The 22,342-nt window shown below is 41.0% G+C and overlaps 1 protein-coding gene across 1 annotated transcript in view; it reads right to left on the reverse strand.

Annotated features, from left to right (window-relative positions):
- kcnh5b (potassium voltage-gated channel, subfamily H (eag-related), member 5b) overlaps window positions 1-22,342 on the reverse strand; it is a gene marked incomplete at both ends in the record, with an annotated part of 156,443 nt that overhangs the window by 117,080 nt on the left and 17,021 nt on the right. Inside the window, 3 exons of the mRNA XM_083924468.1 lie at window positions 2,085-2,477; window positions 9,755-9,870; window positions 20,656-20,784. Coding sequence (XP_083780594.1) covers window positions 2,085-2,477; window positions 9,755-9,870; window positions 20,656-20,784 — 638 coding nt within the window. The remainder of the gene's footprint in view (window positions 1-2,084; window positions 2,478-9,754; window positions 9,871-20,655; window positions 20,785-22,342) is intronic.

The raw sequence follows: 22,342 nt of genomic DNA on the forward strand, positions 1-22,342 counted from the left end.
TCAGGAGGTGTGGAGTATTTTTTTGTTTTTTTGGCATGAAAATGCAGCTGCTGACAGCTTAAATACTGGTATAATTATTAGAATTCATATTATTATTATTATTATTATTATTATTATTATTATTATTATTATTATTATTATTATTACTGGCCTGCAAAAGCTCAGACTTGGCAGACATACATGTACTTTACACACTCATACAAACACGATAATTGATGTCTGCACAAACACACACCCACAGCATGTGTTCACAAACAATTGCACACCCACTCATGAAAAGATTAAATGTTCAAGCATAAAAAAGTACAACATTTGTTGTTTTCTTTCATTTTTTATATTCAGTAGATTGGTCTTTCCACTCAGGCTGTAGAGTAATTTATTCAGTGGAAGATCAAGTGTAAAATCACCAGTAAAAGACTTCAGGTCCTATTGATATGACTTTGATGGGTGTAAACGGCTGTGAAAAATACTCAGAGCAGGTTGGATACAGGTTCAGGATGTAAAAAGTCTCATTCCCAGGGTCAACAGCTTTTTTATCTCAAACTAAAACAGTGATTCTGTCTCCAGGAAGAGGGAATCATCTTCAACGCTTGATGAAACTCACTTCAGTCACAATGGGAAAATCGTAACCGCATCCCATCATCATTACACTTGGTCCTTGTTCAATTCTACATGCTAATAGATGTAAATGCATCCACGAGACCTTAGAATGAACATATTGACTTTGAAAGTATTTCAATAATGAATTTCCTGCCGAGAGTTAGAAATTCCAATTACTCTCCATTTTCACAGGCAAACTCCCATCCATTATCTCAGCCAGAATAAAAACAGTGCACTATCATTATTAATCAGTTAACATAATTAGCTTATTAACAAAATGGGACCTGCTGTTGTGTCTCATCCAAGACAATCAGCCACAGCAGCAGCTTTGTGAAGTTGTTCAGTCTGTCTACAGCCACTGTTCGTACAAATACCTAAGAAAGGTAATCTACTGTAATTAATATGTAACAAAAGTATTTATGACTGTAGAAATGATGTTCAGGGCAAAGAAAGAAATCAGAAGAAGAGCGCTAAAATCCACATCCCAGGTGTCAGAATTACTAAACAAAACCACAACATTTATAATCTTAACTAAGTCGTTTTGTTTAAACCTCACGTCACCATTTGTTGTTTGAACTTAACCATTACCTTTTGTTGTCTAAAGAATAATTTGCATCTTCATTTGTTATTTGAAGCAATCTTAGTTCTTTCAGTTCTGACAACCTTTTTTGGGAGGATTTTCTCTTAAAAAATGTTTCCATCCGAGCCAGTCCACCTCTGGATGAGGTCCGGCCAATCTGATCACATTCTGCATGCGTTTACACCTGCAGTAAACAGGTTTTTTCTGATACACATCACATGTTAATCAAAGGTATAAACGGGGTCACAAACATAGACCAAGATGCAGCCGAGCAGAGCGGCTTGAAGCTGGACCAATCAGCAAACAGCAGGAAACAGCCGACATAATGACATGATGATTTATCACCTCTTGAGTGCAGTAATCTAGATATAACAGACGTAATTCTGCCATGCCATGATCCATTTAGTACCTTAAATGATGATGACTTAAATAAATAATTGTACTTTAGTTCATCATTTAAATGATTTCCAGAGCTGCTGCCATATTTTTTAAAGTGTCCTGTCTCAGTAAAGTCATAAATCATCTGACGGTCCAAATACATAATTGACTGTATTTGGATGTAGATACATGGAAACCATTTCTGACCCAAGAGACCAATCTGCTATGCCAGGAAACAATGAGTAAAGGAAACAGGTTTAACAAGCTTGAGATCTCATAATAATAATAATTATTTTTATTAATATATAATCATGCAGCTGTATTCTCTTGTGGCATTTACTCCGTCATAGCAGATCAATCACAGGTGTAACTAGCAGATCTTGTACTTCACTAAAAGTCATACCTTTACTGTATAGAGCGTAAAAATACAGTAAAAGTAAATAAACTAAAAAGAAAAAGTTAAAGTAATGTTCAGCTTTTTCCTAAAGTACAAAATGAACAGCATCAAAATAAACTTGAACCGTACCTCATCCACGTTCTCGAAGGCGTTGATGATGTCGTAGGGCAGGCAAGACAGCAGGTCGATGACAAACCAGGTCTTCAGGTAGTTCATGCGGATGAGCTTGGGGTCGGAGATGACCTCCCCACCGGGCCCGACGAAGGTAGTGTGGAAGTTGAGGACGATGTCCACCAGGAAGATGACGTCCACCACGCTGTCCAGCACCAGCCACACAATGTTGTTCTGCTTGGTCTTGAAGGAGACGTTGTAGGGCACCATGATGGCCGTGTAGAAGGTGAGGATGAGGATTACCCAGTCCCAGGTGGTCTTGAAGGTGCAGTAGTGAAGGATGATGTGGGGAGGCGTCTTGGGGGCCTCCTGCTTGTACTGCGGGAGGATGTCGGAGTTGAGCTGCAAAACCTGGAGGTGTGAAAGAGCAATTATTATTATTATTTGCTTTTACTAAGCACACTTCTCCTATGAGAGTTCATTAAAACATGTTGTTACATGTAAAATAAGGCTGACATTAAGAATTAGTCCACCCAATTTTGCCTGAATTCAGCTGTCATTTAAATGTCTTCTCTGAATGCACCTTTAAGAGACTTGTCGCTGTGTAACAGCTTGATCCTGCCAACTTTTTAATCTCATTTACTCTCTTATACTTACCTTATCTTATATTTTTTAATCTTATTTTAATGTGTCATCCCCTGCACACGCTAATTTTGATATTTTGTATTTTATTTGTTTTAAATAGAACTCATCTTATCATAAACGGAACATAAAACAAAAAGTTTTAATACCAACCAATATTACAAAAACATTTATACAACACAAACTGATTACGGTATCTTATTTTTTTGACTTCATGTCCTGAACAAACCTGAAGTATTTATTAATTCACGTGTACTTTATTGAAAAAAGTTTGGTTTATTTTGGTAATTATATTTCTAAAAGTTATAACAGAAGTCTGAGGAAGAGAGTTTCACCATGCAAATGTTTTGAAAAGAGCAAGAGAGCACAGACTAGAGAAAAAAAGTTAAACAGGGAGAAATGAAGTTAAATCAAGTGAGATGAAAGCAATTAGGAAGGAAAAAGCAAACTGACTGAATATTTTGTTTTTTAGTTATAATTACCTACTGCTGCGGTGTGTGTGTGTGTGTGTGTGTGTGTGTGTGTGTGTGTGTGTGTGTGTGTGTGTGTGTGTGTGTGTGTGTGTGTGTGTGTGTGTGTGTGTGTGTGTGTGTGTGTGTGTGTGTGTGTGTGTGTGTGTGTGTGTGTGTGTGTGTGTGTGTAGATAGAGAGAGAGAGAAAGAAGGGAAATAGTGCATGAAAAGTATATAAACACGTTCCTCCAGTTTTCATCTGTATTCATCTGGGTTGTTTCTCCCTGTGACAAGACTGCAAATTAATATATTTGGCTTGAAATGAGACGGACAGAGGAGAACGGGGGTTGAGAAACAACAAATCAGCTGAGAGGGACGAAAAAGTCGACTAAGAAACAAAAGTAATTTTTTTTTTTACGGTGCGGTGATGGCGATGACTTCTGCCGAGCTCAGCCTCCTCTGTGCCACACACACCACATTAAATCCAACACACATCAACCATTCAACTCATTTTACACTAAACTACATATTATTCTGTTTGTATCCAGCTGCTACACTAATGAACTGTAATAAAGTCTGCAGCCCCAAATACAAAAGAGATGATTATGATTCAACACATCCATTCATGTGGAAAATATTTAAAATATCAGCTTTACTAACAATTGTACTTGCAACTTTTACAATTGTAATATTGCTTTTTTGACTAAAACTTATATGAGGGATATTCGCTACGTTACACCATGTCCTAACAGCACACAAACTACTGTCTCCATCCATCCATCTTCAACCGGGAAGTGGGAGCTGATCCCAGCTTACATCGGGCGTGAGGCGGGGTACACCCTGGAAAGGACACCAGTCTATCACAGGGCACTTAGAGACGAACAGAGACAGACCATTCACATTCACACCTAGGGGCAATTTAGAGTCATCAATTAGGGTGTGACCTGTGAACTTGTTTTACGGTCTGTTAAAAGTGTGGTTTTGTTAACAATGGTTGTGTGTCCCGATTTTTTGGTCCCAGTCCAGCCCTGTTAGCACATCTTTTGCTTCTTCGTCTCCTCTGGTAAAACATGGCCGCATTGCATTGTGGTATACGGGAGTACAATTTAGTGTACATCATATGTACACTAAATGACTTGTGTACAGCCTGCATGAGAATCAGTCTAAATGGTCCACCTGTGGAAAAGTTTCATTTCAACAGGGCCCTTGAGTTGTTCTTTGTTAAACCAAGGAGGATAGCCTAGCAATGCTACATGTCAGCTCTGCCATAAGTAGTGACCTTTGCACGTTTTGCACTTCCTTTAGTTAAAATAGCACAAATTGTTCTTGTTTCAGTTGCTAATTAGCACTTTATTTATTTATATTTGTATTGGTCTTGTTTCAGACGTTATTTTGAAAAGGTAATTATTCAGAGATTACAATATTTCATTATTATGTAATGTTTAGTGTTTAATAAAAAATTGATCAATGTAGTAAAGAGATTGTCATCTACACCGCACAAACAGAAAGCAAACCACCAACACATTTTCAGCGAGAAACCCTGTTTGTTATCATACAACAATTCTATAACTGCAAATAATAATAATAACAACAACAACAGCAGTATCTTCATTACACTCAGAGGAGTGAGCCTCGGTTAGCTTTGGTTAGCCTCTGTTGGCCCCATTTGTCCTCCTGATGGGACTCAGTGGGATGTTCAGTACCAGGACGAGCTGGCAGAGCTAAGGATCAACAGCAGGCTTCATAACGGAGGAGCGTCATCCCATCTAACCCTTATAGTCAAAGCTGCCCCCTGGTCAAGAGCAGCACCGCCGCTCAAAAAGGAGACTGCCAATTAGAAGCCCAGCAGCTTCTTGAGGGAAACAGAAAAAAAAACCTGCTTATGTGACACTCTGCGGCGTCCTCGACAGAAGACGCCAGCTGTGCCTTTCAAGGCTGCGGAGCAGATGGATCACCTGTGATATCTATTGAGCGTACTCAGGACGTTATGCAACCCTCTCCCATGCAGCAGCAGGCTGAAAAATGGGAAAGAGGATGTATTAAATGAGTAACTTATTATGGCTTTTTTCTCCTGCCAAGATCACTTCTTCCTTCCCTCTACATCTCTTTCCCTTGCATCATCCTGTCCTCCATAACTGGCACAATTCATTTCTCTTTTCCTTCCTTCCTTAACTCATCCAAAAAAAGAGGGATAGTTCAGATATTTTGAAGTGTAGATGCTGTATGAGGTACTTCTCCATAGTCAGTGTGACCTGCAGTAGATGGCGATAAGCACACGGCCAGTTTGGAGAAGCAGACTGAAGCTAAGCAATGTACTCCTGCAGACCTAAAAAAAAAAAAACATACGCTATATTTAGCATGGAGTTTACCTTCTCTCTTTTCCTTATCTCATCTCGGCTGTGAACTACAGAAGAGCCAGGGGGAGTCTGGCTCCTCTCAATAACATGAGCTCCCCGAAAACCTCATTTTTGAAATGAAAAAATATTGAAGCAATTCTTACCTTTCTGGCATTTTCACACTTTTCTTTTGTAATCTTAAAATGCTCCTCATGAGCATATGGCCCACTAAAATGTAAATGAACTCCACCAGGTGTTGAAACTCAAAAATATTCAATTGTCATATATTTCTGATAAAAGTCTGACAAATAATTTTATCATTTTAAAATTATTTGCTGGCTTTCTGCCTGTTATCCGTTGCTCTGTTTCACTTGAGCTGCTCATGCTGCGTTCAAGTGTCATGGGAAGTCCAAGGTTTTGGATCTCCAACTCGGTAGGTCGATCTCCCCCAAATTTGATAGTAGAAGGTTCCACTTTGGCAGGCATTCCAGTGTACTTTGCATAATTGGAGGTCCAAAACTTTGGACTTCCCATGGCACTCGAACGCACATTTCTCTCAGCGCATGTGTCAGGGGTGCGTCCGAGGTCAGGCAGGAGGAAGAGGGTGGGACTTTAAAGGGAATCGCTGTGAGACATGCAAGAAAGGTAAGAGTTGCTCTAACTCAAAGATCAGAAAAGAACAAACTTGCTTAGTCCCACTAGTCCGTGTGTTGAATTGTCATTATTAATATCTCTGTTTTGCAGTCAGCCTACTGCTATGTCAAAGAAAAACACAAGGACGCTCAAGCTGGGTCCATTACTGTACCACAAAGATCTAACATATAACTTCCTGTTCCTGTCTGTCATGCTGCCATGACACTTTAAGACACTCGCTTTGTGCAGGTGCAGTGAGAAAAAATACAATGAGAGTGGGTAAGAGGAAGAAGAGAGGGAAAGCCAGACGAACAGAGAGAAATTCATCTGAACGCACAAGACAGACAGGCTGGCCCTCATTTATCAATCTTGCGTGAAAACGGGGGCAGATCTGAGTGCAGAATTGGTCGTAGGACAGGACACACGTGTGATTTATGAAACATTGGTATCTGACCAATCTCAGAGTACGAATGAGCGGGCCTTGATAAATGCGGCGGCTGAATTCGATCGTCATTAACATGTTACGCCCTTAAATATTCCTGGTTCGGAGGCCTCGCCCACTGAGGTCAAACACAGAGAAGAAACACTGGTAAGAAAAGAAACTTTTCCGACATCCGAGATGGAGCAAATTAAAGATGTGCTTTTTGGTAGTCTTAAGAGTGGAATAAAAGGGGCCCATAAAAACGCTGTATGGAAAAGAATAACGGAGGCAGTCAACCCGAAGCAGCGCTCCACTGTGACCCGTGTGCGTGTGTGCGCACTGCTGAACCTGCGCTCTTGCTCTGTAGCGGGGTTTGTCAGCAGGGTTATTAGGTATACCGTTAGAGGATAACCTTTGTCACCTAGAAGAACCATACCAAGATGTTAATCATCTGATACCTTGTTTGATTTAATGCAATTTATCGAGGGTAGCCACTTACCGAGGAGATGACTTTGGCTCTGCAGTGCGCATTGCTGCAGCCGCGCGCCAACACATTCATTCATTCATTCATTCATCTTCAACCGCTTGTCCCTGTCGGGGTCGCTGGCGGCTGGAGCCAAGCTGTTTTGAAATTTAAAAGAATCGTGTGTGTCCCCCCTGGCCACCTGGCCACCACGTTTAAAGCGACAGCTTGGCATCACAAACCACCTGTACATTTATCGAGTGGTAGTTTTTGCGATTGATGAATGCGTAATCATTCATGGATGGTGCCTTCAGACGCACATGAGTACAATCAATTGCTCCAACCACAATTTTTATTTTTTTTAATTTGTTTTAAGAATCCGTTTTGATCTGTTCTTAATATGTGACTGCTTATGCTTAATGACAGCTGAGGTTTGTTCATTATTGTCAGCCAGGTTTTGCTGTGCTGCACCGCAAATCCACAGGCCCAAATGTGCGTACACGACCTCAGACCAGACGTGAGATTTGATCGTAGCTCCCGCTCACGTCCAAATTGATAAATGCCGAAGTTTGCCAGGAAATGGTCGTATGCATGTTTTTCTGCAGTACGTTAGTTTGATAAATGAGGGCCACTGTCTCTGGTCAGGAGCCGTTGGCCGATTGCCCCCTGTACATTGCAGAAACTGTCAGAAAACTAGCTCAAATCGTACAGAGAAGCCCTCATTTACTTTTTAATTGTAAATACTTGCGACCAGCAATTAAGGACCTTTTAACTCTCATCATAGAACATCTCTCTGCAGAGGATACTACGCTCTGCTTTAGTTGGCTGCGTCATACTGTGATGTTTGTTTTTGATACCAGTGACTGATTATATTATATATCAGATGTGGCAACATAATAAAGCAAGTAGACCAATGTGTTTGCTGTTATGAATGTTTTCTTTCAGTCCTCTCGAGTCACAGTCAATCCTCTCATATAATTCCTTCTTCACTTTATTTATTTATTCCTCTTTCCTTCCTTATTCAGCCACGTCTCTTTACCCTTTGTTTTTTTTCTGTCTTCTTCTCCTGCTCTCTTATTTCACTGCATCTTTCCTCCTTGTCTATGTCCTCCCCCTCCCTCCTGTCTTTCACTCCCTCGCCTCTCCTTCCTCCCGCTGCCCTCATTACCTTTAAACCACCTTTGAAGAAACACACATTGCTAACAACCCCGCGCCGCTTCTCGCCTTGTGTGCTAAACGGGGGTGAAACCCAAACAAATAAAGATTGAAAGCGATACACCCTCGAACCCAAACCTTCATGAATAAAACAGGTGGGTTGGAAAAAAGAACGCATGAGCCATCTTCTCCCCCCACCCCGATAAAATCCATTTTCTAAATTTTCGAGAAGCAGTCACAATCATTCAGAGTGCCCACAGCACCCCGCTTCTGTCTCCCCACCCAACATGAAATATTAATGACACCCGCAGTCCACAGGAGCACAGCGCTCCCGGAAGGAGAAAGCACAATTCACTGTGTCAAACAACTGCAGTACCAGGGAAGTTGGTGTGTAAGTGCAGGTGGAGTAGGATGGACGTGGGCGTGGTTGTGCGTTAGAAAGAACAGTGTGCTTGAATGCATGCGTCCTTCTATTAATGCATGCGTCTTTGTGTGGCTGCTTTAACACAGCGTTAGTAAAGTGGTTGTACTTAATGTTTTATATGAGGATTTATTTGTGCAGAAATAACGTTAAGAGCAGAGAGTTGCTACGGTGGCAAATTTGTAGTATGTGTGTGTGTGTGTGTGTGTGTGTGTGTGTGTGTGTAGCAGCACTAACTTCCAGGTGACAGGTTAGCTACTGTTACCTTAAATGAAGACGGAAGTTAAGTTTTAGGTTAAATCCTACACGTTTAGGGGGTTATATTCATATTTTTGAGCTCTCTTAAACATTGAAGAGGTTGGAGCTTTTATTATTTTATTAAATACAACGTTTTTAGTGCAAGGTTAATAAAGAGCATAAGAAAAAAGAGAGAGAGAGAGATTTTGTATCATTTATTTTTTCTATTTTAAACCCCTGTTTATGATTTTCACACAGCAGGGATATCACATTACAGAAAAACAGTTTACAATTACCACCAAGGGAGATATATCCGCAATGATAATGATTGAAATTTCATGGCAGCAGACCTTTTTGAAATGCTAAAAAAAAAAAAAAATCATAGTCACAAGCTAAAATGCTAAGCACTGATTATGTTGTGTTCAAGCTTTGTGCTCTTTTAGTTGATATGTTGGATTGCTACAACTTAGCATACGTAATGCTTCATACTTTCTTAGCTTATGTTGGATTGCTGGTAGCTTATCTCAGCTAATGTTTTGTACACGTTGGGCCCTGTTGGATTATCATATCTTGATCCCATTAATAAAGACTGCTTACCCCATTAGCTGATGCTGCAAACTAGTGAGTCAAAGAATAAAAGATAGTGTGCAAAGGCACTGGTGCTGTGCAGCACCTCATATACAGATGAACCTTTGGCCACATAACAGAATGATGAGAACCAAGTGATGTGGCTGGAAACGCTGGAAAAGGAAAGCAAGTGGACCATGGACCACCACATGAAGAAGACATAGTTTGTTTCTATGGTTACCTGCAGTTTAATACAGCTTGCAAACTGCTTTAGAGCAACAGCTTCAACAGCATTGCCTTGACATAACATACAGTATGAGGTGCATTGACATGTACTGCATGTGAGTGTGCATGAGCTCACCTCTGCCAGTCTAGACTGTTTATGGCTGACTTCATGTTTGTCTATGGGCGCCAGCTTCGGCAGCGTGTTGCGGTTGTTGGTGAGCGCTCGTGTCAGTCGTGCAAACTTGGTCCATCCTGCAGTAATGAGACATTAGAAACACACACAGCTTACATCACATTCATCACCTCTACGGTGTTGATACAGATTCCCCAGTTCGTCTCTCCGAAGGGGACAAACTGTACTGGAGTAACACAATATTCCCAAAGCTTCCACCTGTATTTGCCATTAGGGGGCTGGCAGGTGTTTTTCCTACTATGTACAGTACTTCATGTTGATAATAAACCTGAAACAAAGCCCTGCTTCCATAGCAAACACACCACACTGCAGAAAATGTCCTTGAACACAACTGAGTCCCCACCAGCATCAGGGTGTCTGCTCTGCAGCTGTTCGATGTGCTCTGACCTTCGTGTGGAGATGAAGGAGAGTTTATCCTTAAGGGGATCAATACCGCAAGAACTATACATTTACCATTTGTTTGTATTGTGCAAATTAATGCTTAGGGGGGAGAGCTACTGTCTGTAAGTACAGTCTGAAGTTTGTGTATAGTGTTTGAGCCAGGATTTTCTGGGCACATGGCTCCATAAAGCAGAGAATAAACATTAATGTGAATACTGTACACGTCTAAACCCTGTAAGTGCTTTAAATTTCATTTTAATGTTAGAATTGAGTTGATGTTAAATTAAACTAATACTACTAATACTACTAATATTGTTTAAGACTGTAGGGCAGGTATTAAAAACCAAAACAAAATGAAGTAGTACTGAAACTTCTCCAGTTAAATTACCCCCGCATTCAATCCTTTTTCTACCCAGACCTAGGAAAAAATTATGTTTACGTTCTACATTTAATGCAAGGTGTGATTGATTGGGCCACTACCGCAGCAGTTGCAGTCTTTTACTTTCTTTTTTAAACATTTGCCCATTGCATTAACGCTTTAAAAATCAGTGGAGTTCATTTGTGAAGATTACCTTGCTGAACATAAAACATAAAAGTATCATTATCCGTCAGGCACAGAGCTTTTTTTCTGCAATAATCCAAAATCCATTAGAAAAATCGTTGTTGGCTTTTTGTTGAGGGAATCAGGGTGAATGCGTATTTCCTGCAGCGTTCTGTTGTGCATCCCGATCAACATTTTCATCATTTAACCTTTTTATTATTCATCTCAAAGCCAGTGATTAATATACTCTTGTTTCGGTGGCAGTAAAGCATTTTATCATACTGTTTTTGATAAGTTCATCTAGTACATATACCTAATTATGAATGCAGTGGAAATGCATAGCAAGCACTGTGAATAATGCTTTGTGTTTCCTGTCCTCGTCCATAATGAAGAACCAAACCACAGGCCTGTCCAGCAGTGGTCATTTTCTTCCACACTGCTGCTGAATGAACATTGGATCTCGTACTGTACTGCTCTAAAAATAAAATCAAATGTGTGAAAGGGCAAAGAGGAGCACAACAGAGGCACACCACGTACAGTAGCCACATGGTGATCGACTCTACCCTTTGAAGGGACCATTACAAATACTTTGAAATAGCTTTTAACCCTCAGGCCTCCAGCCGCCTGAACACACCCTCCTTTCATTGCAACCATTAATTTTTCCGGCAGTGATGTGGAAGAAGCCAAACAACAACGTACTGAGACCCATATAGCATGCATATCAACAGAAGAATTTATTCACAGTCCCGATCACTGGACTTTATTTGAGGAACACTGTTGCAGTGGCTTTTGTGTGTCTTATAACACATCATTAGTCGCAGTCGGTTTCTTTTATGTGCTTTTCTATATGCTAACGCCTTAATTTGGCTCTGAATCATCACAGATAATAAGCCTGAGTGCTCTTAGCTAAAACCAATATCTTTCCTGGAAGAAAATTGCTGCAGTAATGGTTGTGTAACTCACTATATACTGTAAAGTATATGGTTGGCTGTTGAAAGCGTAGGCTTAGATAACTCGGGGCTATTTGCAGAGATATACGTCACTTAACTTGCTGCTCTCAAGCAACACTTATGGTCAGAGGTAAGAAGTAACTAAGAACATTTATGCAAGTACTTGACGACAGAAGTACAGCAATCTTGAGATGCTTCTGATATGCTCTATTTCTTTACCTGACAGCTTTATCCGACTGATGCAGTTACTAGTTGGCAGACAAGAGATAATCTGACATACATATTGCATCCACTGAATAAAAAAAATTGCATCTCTAAAATAATTTAGCTGGTTGACGCAAAATATTTACGTGAAAGGGTTTAGGGAAGGACATAATTTGCTTTACTGAACTTTACTGAGAAGCAGATCTCTACAAAATAAAGAGACGAAAGAAAATATTTTCTATTCTTGATACTTCAAGTTGTGACTGAGGCTGTATCTTTTGTAAGAGTGATAGCACATCACTCCTCTCACAAATTAATGATCACATTCAGCCATGGGGTTTTTCAGCTGCAGCCGACCTTGGTGTGGTACGACCAGCAGTTTCTGTTGGCTAATAAATCCTAATCTATTGTTGTATAACGGACATTAATGAGTCAGCCTGAGTTTTCTCTACTTGTAAAACTGTTCTAGCATAGTAAAATATTCTAGCAATTGAAAATATTGCATAATTGTTGTTCCACTGTTCAGAAACATTTATATGATCTCATTATAAATTGAGTCTGTGCAACATTCTCCCAAGATAATCTTGAGTTGATCACTTTAATGGCATCGTTACGTCCACTAAAAGTGCTTGTTTTTACCGCTAACAGGTTCCTTAAGTTACCTTAGGATTCGGAAGTTATACACTATACCTTGCAGTCTAACTCAAAATGTTGCTAAAAAATTACAAAATAATCACAAAAAGATGCTAAATAACTATAAGTATACACAAAATGGCCAAAAATTACGACAAAGACGCTACAAAAAATGACTACAGAGACTCAAAACAACCACAAAAAGATGCTAAATGACTGGAAATGGACACAAAACGACCATATAAACAAAAATATTACGACAAAGACACGCAAAATGATTAGAAATAGGTGTAAAATGACCACAGAGAGAAACAAAACGATGACATAGAAATGTAAAATGACTAAAATAGATGCAATACAACCAAAAAAAAATTCAAATGACTAAAAATAGATGCATAACCATCACATAGATGCAAAACAATTACAAAGACATACAAAACAACTAAAAATGGATGTTAAATGAGCACAAAGAGAAACAAAGTCACCTCTGTGTCTTGTTCCTACGTTGGGGGCCTCCTACTTTCTTACATTTTTTTCTTTGAAATTCAACTTTTCATTTCTATAATATAGAAATGCTGATTCTTCACTTTAAAAAGTCACACAGGTAAACTGTAAATGCTTGTTTACGTTCACAGATGCAGATGTTTGACTGCAGGACTTTGTCTAAGATGCAATCACTCCCTTTACTTAAGGAAAGGTCTTAAGTGCTTTTTCTACACAGCCTAAGGTAGCAGAGGTTGCATAATTCATCGTATTGTGTGCATTCATTATGGAATGCCATGCCCTGATGTGTTGGAAAATAATAGGGAACCATTGGTTTGGAAAGCAAACCCAGAGCCACTTTCATCGTGAAGTCAAATGGAGGAACTTGTCTTGGTGCATGGACAGTAAATACACACTGACAGCTTACAGGCTCCCACTGTTCATTCTGACATGTAAGGACAAAAGGACTGCACAGAGCACTAGAGGAACCAGGACACATAAATAAGAGGGATTTTTCTCAGTTAACAGTAACACTGCTGCTATGGTTCCCTTTCAAGAATGCAACACTTCTTGCACAATGCAAGTGTAAATTTAGAAATCCCCCAAAAAAACCTGGGCTAAAAATAACACATGTGCCCTCAAAGTGAATTCTGAAATGACATTTGATCAGCTGTTCCTCACCAAAAGGACGGCTCGCACTGAATTTACAGAGCTATTTGTGCTTCAGCACACATGCGCTGCAAAGAAACTCTCCTTATTAAGATATTTTTTTTAACATTTAGTACTGTTGGTGCCCTTCGGTAAAGTAAAAGGGAAGCAGGAGAGTTCAGGTACTGGGTGTCACTGAGGTTATAGGAACAAATGTTTGGCTGAAATAAATCCACATACATTAAAGGGATAGTTCGGTTTGATGTTAGCAGCCACGACACAAACACTTGAATTAATTCTGTCTGGCTGTCTGGCTCTCTGTCTGTCTGGCTGTCTGGCTGTGTTGCATACGTGCAAGACGCAGTGATGAAATGTTACAATGTGTGTAGTTGCTTCACCACTTTACACCTCTGGCTCGGTTTAGTTGTAGAAATTGTCTAAGTGTGTGTAACGGATCCCGATTGGTGGACTCTTGAGCTATGAATCAAGTGCCAACGCTGGCTCAAGTGGAGCTACCTTGTGGGAATTTAAAGCCCAATCAATTATTGAATTCTTTTATTCTATTTTATTTGTCAGGGACAATGCAAAAAACATTTTTACATGTTAATATATCATGATACAGATGTGTAACATATCGGGTTTCTAGGGAAAGCTAATGACTCTTGTCCCTCTTTTCTGTCAAAAAAATATATATTAACATTACCAAAAAAAACATTAATTAAATTGAGCAAATAATAAATAGTGATCAGTGACAGTCATTTTACATGTGCTGCATATTTCTACGTGTGCACTTGTGTATGTTCCCTCATTAATGGCAGTATACGTATGTGCATTTTTTCATGGGTGTGTCCATGTGCATGCATGCAATCTATCGATCCATTGAAGGCCAATTCATGATGAAATATGAATTTGTAGTACATCTAAATCATTTTCTCCAATGACATTTTGGATAGGAAGGAAATATTTCAAGAAGACATTTATAATCCTCAACTTTGTATAACAATTTTCAGTCATTTTCAGGTGAATATTAAAAGGGCCATAATCAATGCTAATAGATTTCATCAGCTAAAATGCTTAACCTGAACGCCTGAGGCCCCAATATTTATCTGTCTACCTGAAATGATGTCTCGCCTGAGGCAACTCTAACATCTGTGAAGCTTTTAGAGGTGCTGACGGAGCAAACAGTGAACGCTACCACTCTGCAAGAAAACAACAGTTTTGCTTCTGCCACATGTTTAACTTTGCTCCTCTTTCCTTTCTTTCTGCTTTCCTTCACAGATGATGCTGACACCATTTATCCAACCTGCTTTGCTGCCAGTGCCCATGCACACGGCAAATCATATTCAATCAAAAAAGTTCAGAAATCATTGAAAGGCAACTGCTAAATCTGGGAACTAGGGGAAAGAAGATGAAAAAATAACATAATTATGTCTGCTCTGCCTCCATGTACTCACCCCTAAATGTGCTGGCAACAATACAGACGTAAGGCACGTTAAGAATAGTGAAGGGATGGGTAATTTTAGGCACGAGCATAAACACGCAGGGTCACATGGTGCAGATACATTTAAAACCAGCGTAGTTATTTTAAGCTGAGGATGGACATCTTTAGTAGATCTCTCTCCCACTCAGCTGATGCTGATGTGCTGTGGCGTGCCGAGCCATCGGAGCAGCCAGAGACGAAGCTGAGAGCAAAGTTTCGGACTGCAGAACGAGCGTACTCAGCTGCCAGCGCCTGTAGCAGTGAATCTCCCTTCCTCACAAACAGCCTCTCCATCCCCTCTAATCGCTGTGCGGGTTACACTGCAGCCCACAGTGCTGCATCCTCACTGTGGCCTCTAACAAGCCGAACTGTGCAGCGTAGTGTCTTCAGTCTGGCTGGCAGCGACAGTTAAACCCCCAACAGCAATTTTTGTTTTAAGAGGTCTCTCCATTACTGGGTATATGACTTTGATAAAAAAAAAGCTTCATAATGCAAAACAGTTTTCATTTCAACATAGTTTCATTTCAAAATGTCTGAGAATCTGACGAATCTGAAGTCACACTGGAAACTGAAACGGCTCTTAACGATATTCGACCCTTTAATCTGGCCACAGAATGGTCATATGGCACTCTTCTGTGGTACCCAAAGCACCAAACATTTACATTTGAAAACCTCAACAGCAACGTCTTTTTCCAAAGCAATGATCCCGCTGTTCAAGACAGAACAGCGGGATCTGTGTGTGAAAAGTTTCATATTCAAACTATTTCCTTTCTACCAAACAACAGCCACCACCCGTTCAGAAAGAAGAAAGAAGCATACTGATACTTCCTGGAAAGGGCGCTTTGAGCACCACAAGCCAAGTGACATCTAGCTCCATTATAATGAAAAAACAATCTACATTGATAAGGAGCACTACAGGGGTCCGTTTCACAAAGCAGGTTCACCAAACTCTGAGTCTAACCCTGAACTCTGAGTTGATCTACTCTGAGATAGGAAACTCTGAGCTTTCGGTTCCAGAACAGCAGATTTGCGTTAGTTTGATCAACTCAGAGTAGTTTGACCTGGAGTTAAGCGCGTGCACCACAAGTAAAAAAAGACAGCATCAATGAAGCCCTGATTCGACGAGTCGCCATGGCAGTAATATCACAGGGGGAACTGCTTGAGTGGGAGCCTATTAGTTTATTTCTTTGAAGTGCAACCCTGTGGGGGAGAAGCGCACTTGGCAGCAGCTTAAGATGAAACATAAAAACATTGTTCAAACAGGTAAAACATCGGCACAATCTCATGGTGACGCCTCATTTTGAGCATGTTTTACATGGTAAAGTAAATATTACTGTAAGTGGCTGTTTTATATGTTGTATAAAAAACTCCCATTTGCAAAAAAACGCAGCGCAACACACATTGGGCCTCATTTATCAAACGAACGTACGGCAGAAAAACGTGCGTACGACCATTTCCTAGCGAACGTCGGCATTTATCAATTTGGACGTGAGCGGGAGCTACGATCAAATCTCACGTCTGGTCTGAGGTCGTGTACGCAAATTTCAGCCTGTGGATTTGCGGTGCAGCACAGCAAAATCTGGCTGAAAATAATGAATAAACCTCATCTGTCAGCAGTCACATATTAAGAACAGATCAAAACGGATTCTTAAAACGGATAAAAAAATATAAAAAAATTTGGGTTGGAGCGTTTTATTGTACTCATGTGCGTCTGAAGGGACTATCCATGAATGATTACGCATTCATCAATCGCAAAAACTACCACTCGATAAATGTACAGGTGATGTACGATGCTCAGCTTTCACTTTTAAACGTGGTGGCTACGGAGCCGGGGGGCACACACACGCAATTCTTTTAAATATCAAAACAGCTCGGCTCCAGCCCCCCGCGACCCCGACAATGAATTAATGAATGAATGTGTTGGCGCGCGGCTGCAGCAAGACGCACTGCAGAGCCAAATTCATCTCCTTGGTTCGTGGCTACCCTCGATAAATTGCATTAAATCAAACAAGGTATCAGATGATTAACATCTTGGTATGGTTCTTCTAGATGACAAAGGTATCCTCTTACGGAATACCTAATGACCCACCGGTAGCGCCGGTGTTGTGCCGTAATCATCACCCCTGCCGTGAAATGCACCCCTCGCATAATAGGTGATATTCTGGATCAGAAGGCTGTTGTTTCCACCTATAGGAGTAGTTTATATACAGGTAACCCACAACGGTCAGAACATTGGTTACTTACAGTCTTTAAACTATTTTAAATTGTTTAAAATCACAAACTTGGATAATAGCGAACACAAAACAATACCTTTTTGTATGTTCTGTGGAAATAAACTGCAGCCATAATTATAAATTGAATTAAATGGATCTTTTGAATATCAGCTATAATGCGAGGGGGTGCAATTCACGGCAGGGGTGCTGAATACAGCACACCTGTCCAACAGTGCGCACACGCGCACTCGGGTCACAGTGGAGCGCTGCTTCGGTTTGACTGCCTCCGTTATTTTTTTCCATACAGCGTTTTTATGGGCCCCTTTTATTCCACTCTTAAGACTGCCAAAAAGCACATCTTTATTTTGCTCCATCGCGGATGTCAGGATGCCGATCTGTGTGTTGGAAAAGTTTATTTTCTAACCAGCGTTCTTCCTCTCCATGTTTGACCTCAGTGGGGGAGGCCTCCGAAACAGGAATATTTAGGGGCTAACATGTTAAAGACGATCGAATTCAGCCGCCGCATTTGTCAAGGTCCGCTCATTCATACGCTGAGATTGGTCAGATACGAATGTTTCATAAATCACACGTGGGTCCTTTCCTACGACCAATTCTGCGCTCAGATCTGTGCCCGTTTCCACGCAAGTTTGATAAATGAGGCCCAATATCTGCAGGGATATGAGAGCATGACTGGTTGTTAATGTTGGAAAAGTAAGGACGGATGAGGTTGTGTATGTAAATGATGGACTGTGACATGAAACGGTGTTGTGCGTATTCAGCACCCCTGCCGTGAAATTCACCCCTTCGCATTATAGGTGATATTCTGGATCAGAAGGCTGTTGTTTCGACCTATAGGAGTAGTTTATATACTGGTAACCACATTAAAAGCACACACTTTTGAACCTATGAATTGCAAGAAAAGCTGGGATTATATTTAGGAAATGCTGAGTCAAATACATTCAACTTGCTTAAAAGATCCATTTCATTAATTTTGTAATTATGGCTGCAGTATATTAAGGACGTCTATACATGGTCTGATTATCATCTCCCGACGAATATTTAATTCTCTGTGCAGTAATGCTGCACCTTCATCCACGTGATCGTTATCAAAAGGACATGCCATGGTAGTGAAATAGTTGCCACCTAATATGACTTCTAATGTCTGATTTTTGCAATGATTTTCTGAAAAAACAGACGGAACTATACTAGACCAAAACTCGCCCGCTGACTGAATGAATGAGGAAATCAAATGCCGTGTTCGGCTGAAAGAGGGCGGAGACAGAGAGACACTCAAGGTTTTCTGAGAAAAGTTAGTTTCAGAGAGCATGTTACCATGGTAACTGACCGAGAGGTTAAGTTACCTCTCTTTGCGAAACAGGCTAGAGTTACCCCTCTTTCTCTGGTTTGAGTTACCTCCCTTTGTGAAACGGAAAACTCAGAGTTTCCCTCATTTCAGGGTTAACAGACTCAGAGTTTTCACTAAACCTGCTTTGTGAAACAGGCCCCAGGTAAGGCGATAGATATGTATTTTTAATTGTGGGGTAAACTGTCTGTTGTACTGTTATTTTGACTGAATTGTGACTGGTTGACCTCCAAGACAGGGATGATTAGAAAACTAAATGTGAAGTTTGTCATCAGCAGCAGCAGCTAACTGGCAAAGACATCAACGCACTGATGTGACAATACAAGTTCCACTCAAGCTCTAATTGCATGTTGAACACATGTTGTTCACGTGTCGCTGAGCGCACACGATGCATAAACAAATCAACTCTGAGCAGGTCTCTGCAACAGAGGGGAGGAGGAGAGGGGAGTAACTCACTGCATGTGTGCACACGTGTTTACATATGTGCGTGTACATTAAAAAGGGGGGGAAGGGGTGAAATTAGAGATCCTTGTCAAAGGGCAAACACACCCGCTCAGCGGCGCCAAGAACAACTCCCAGGGCAGGAAGCTGACAGTGTGCATCAGTCAGGACAACCACATCTCCTGTGATTCCTGACAGCATCCCAGCCTCCTCAAACACAACCTGACAGCTTGAGACGATCCCGCATCGCAGGGAAACAAGACTTGACTCGCTCTTTTTTATCCAGCCACATCTCGGAATGTAATAAAGGAGGGTGAAAAAAGATTTGCACCAAAGCAAAAAGAATTGTTTTGAGACATCTCAGACAGAAGAGGAAGGAAAAGATGAAGGAGGCACAAGGATGGGTGGCACAAGGAAGGAACACAAGGAGATGGAGGAAGAAGAAATGGTGTTTAGGAAGGAGGAAGACAACAATTGACACAAAAGAGAAGATGAGGGAGACGATAAAAGGGAAGGATATGAAGCAGGAGAGTGAAAGAGTGTCAAAAAGAAGGGAATAAAAAGGAAACAGGACGAGATAATACAAAGCCAGAGCATGATAACATCAGGGAGGAGGAGGATGATGCGTGTGAGGAAGAAGAAGAGGGTATAAAAAAAGAAGAAATAGTACCAGATAAAACAGGATGAGGTGGAGGAGAACCTGAAGAAATAAAAAGGAAACATGAGATCAGAAAAGAGTAAAGTGAGGAAAGAGATCAAGACTGCGTGGCTCTGCTCTTCTCACTTTTTTGGCAACAGTACTTGTCTTTTCGTTTAACAATGCGACAAACTGCCATAACATAATATTTAACGCAATACACGCAAAATCCTTTCCCTTTTATTGATACCCAAACAATGGAACGTCTACACTTCGTCGATTGTACGCTGTCAAGTATCATTTAGTGTATGGCGTAGAGTATGAAGACTTGGACCACCGCCAGACCGATAGGGGGAAGAGATGACAAAGACAAGAGAAGAAAAAGGAGGACATAAAGAGGAAAGTCAAGATGGAGACCAAGAGGAACATAAAGAAATAAGAAGGAAAACAAAAAGCTAAAGATCTAAAACGTCAGGGAGGAGGAGGAAGAAGTTAATGGAGAAGGAGAATGAAGAAACACAATTATATTTTCCTGACAATGTTCTATATAGAGCTGTGAAATGGCGACTGCTACTTGAACGTGAAGGTTACGTTCAGGGCACAAAACGACTTGGTTAAGAAAAAAGGTTGTGGTTCGGCTTAGTTCTTTATTATCTACTGTTATTATGTACTATCCAACACAGACACCATGACAATCATCTTCTTCGGTGGCTTGGTACGATAAACTGAACATCATTCACCACATGTCAGTGATACTGTGAATCGTCTAATAATAAAAACAGACTTCCACCAAAACTCATCATTAAAGCCCAGTTTGTTCGTGCAAAGATACTTTTGGAAATGCTTCTCAGAGTAAAAGCAAACACTCACCCTTCGTGCTTTCGTCTTCAATGGGGTGCTTGAAGAGAGTGATGTCCTTAAAAGTGCAGAGGAACAGAACCACCTTGTCGTTCTCGTTCCTGATGGGGGCCACTTGCATGTAGAACCACACCGGACTTCCTGCAGAGACATTATAAAATCTCAGCTGTGTCTCTCTTAATTAACGCGTTACAGTCAGGACGGTGCATAGACGCCGAGTGCAGGTGAAATGGCTTTATCAGGAGGAGGGGTTTAAAGAGACGGGCGTTAAAATGGAATGTTTCAGGAAAAAATATGTGTCTTTTGAACATTAAAGCATTCAAGTAAGGATAATGAACCTGGGGTCATATTCACAAAACATGTTAAGACTAAGAGTGGGTCCTAACTTGCTGATTTAGTAACTCTTAAAATTAAGGAGGACTCTGGAGGACTCTGGAGGACTCCTAAGTCACTCAGAGTAAATGAGGAAGGACCTAACATGGCTGCTGCAGTCAACATTTAAAAAAATAATTTCACTCTTAGAGACTCATTCCCTCTCAGCCAATCACTGTGGGCATAGAAGGGATGAACATGGTGTCATCCATAGCAACAAGGTCAACCCCACCCTCTAGTCTTATCTAAGGAAAAGTTGGGAATAGGTTTGAAGAAATTTGTCATGATTCCTTCATGGCAGCCCTTTTGTCTCTGTGTTTTATCTCCCTCTGTCGGTGTTTTCCTGTATGTGCTCCCTTTTCTGAGTTTCCCTGTTGTTAGCTAATATCCCGGCAGGCTGATCAAGGTGGATCTCGTTGACACTTATCACTTGCCTCCCTGTATATTAAGCTGGTCCTGAGTCTCATTCGGGGCCGGATCGTTATTCCAGTTACGTCAGCGGCAGGAGCGGTAGCGCGTAGCAGGGCTGGCTTCATCCGTGTGTCGATGTTTTTCCTCTCACTCCTCCGTGGACCTATTTGTGACTGTTCCTTGTGTTTTTTTTGCCCCTGTTGCCCGTCTCCCTGTCGAACTGTGACTGTTTCTAGTGTTTTGTTGTTCCAGTTACCCGTCTCCCTGTCGACCTGCCTGCCAGCCTGCTTGCCTACCTGCCAGCCTGTCTCCCAGCTTACCCCCCTCCTGTGCTCATTCCCCGTGACCAGTTTTTCCCAGTGCTCTCCGTCTTTCCCCTTGTTCTCTGTGCACCCTTTGTATGATGTAAGCTCATTAAATCTGTTAAAACTGACTCCTGAGTGCGTGTCTGCATTTGGGCCCAATCCTCCGTGTTTTTCCGTCACAAAATTACTCTGAACTAAGAACTTTTAGAGCTCCTTAGGAGAACTCTTAGAGCTAAGATCAAATGTTCTGTGAATATGGGCCCTGAACATGAACACAACATCTTCTGAAAGGGGCCTTCACATGATAAGCATTTTGAGCTGGGCTCACCGCGAGGTTGAGCGCAGAGACCCAGTAAATGGCTAAATCAACCTTAGTATTAAAACAACCGTTAGCTCGTATCCTGCCTCTTCACAAACCTGGTGTGCCATTACGTTTTCTTCTGAGATCGTGAAACAACTTTAATGTTACGTTAAATAGTTTGGGAAACTTGGACACACAATAAGTTTTTCCTCTATCTTTCTAACCGGCTTAATGTCGCTTTCTGGTTGCCTGGGAAACGTCACTATCAAAGCTTCTATCTCATTTGTTGCGCTTTTGAAAGGTCAGCAGC

The sequence above is a fragment of the Echiichthys vipera genome (assembly GCF_963691815.1).
Source record: "Echiichthys vipera genome assembly, chromosome: 12".
NCBI classification, from domain to species: domain Eukaryota; kingdom Metazoa; phylum Chordata; class Actinopteri; order Perciformes; family Trachinidae; genus Echiichthys; species Echiichthys vipera.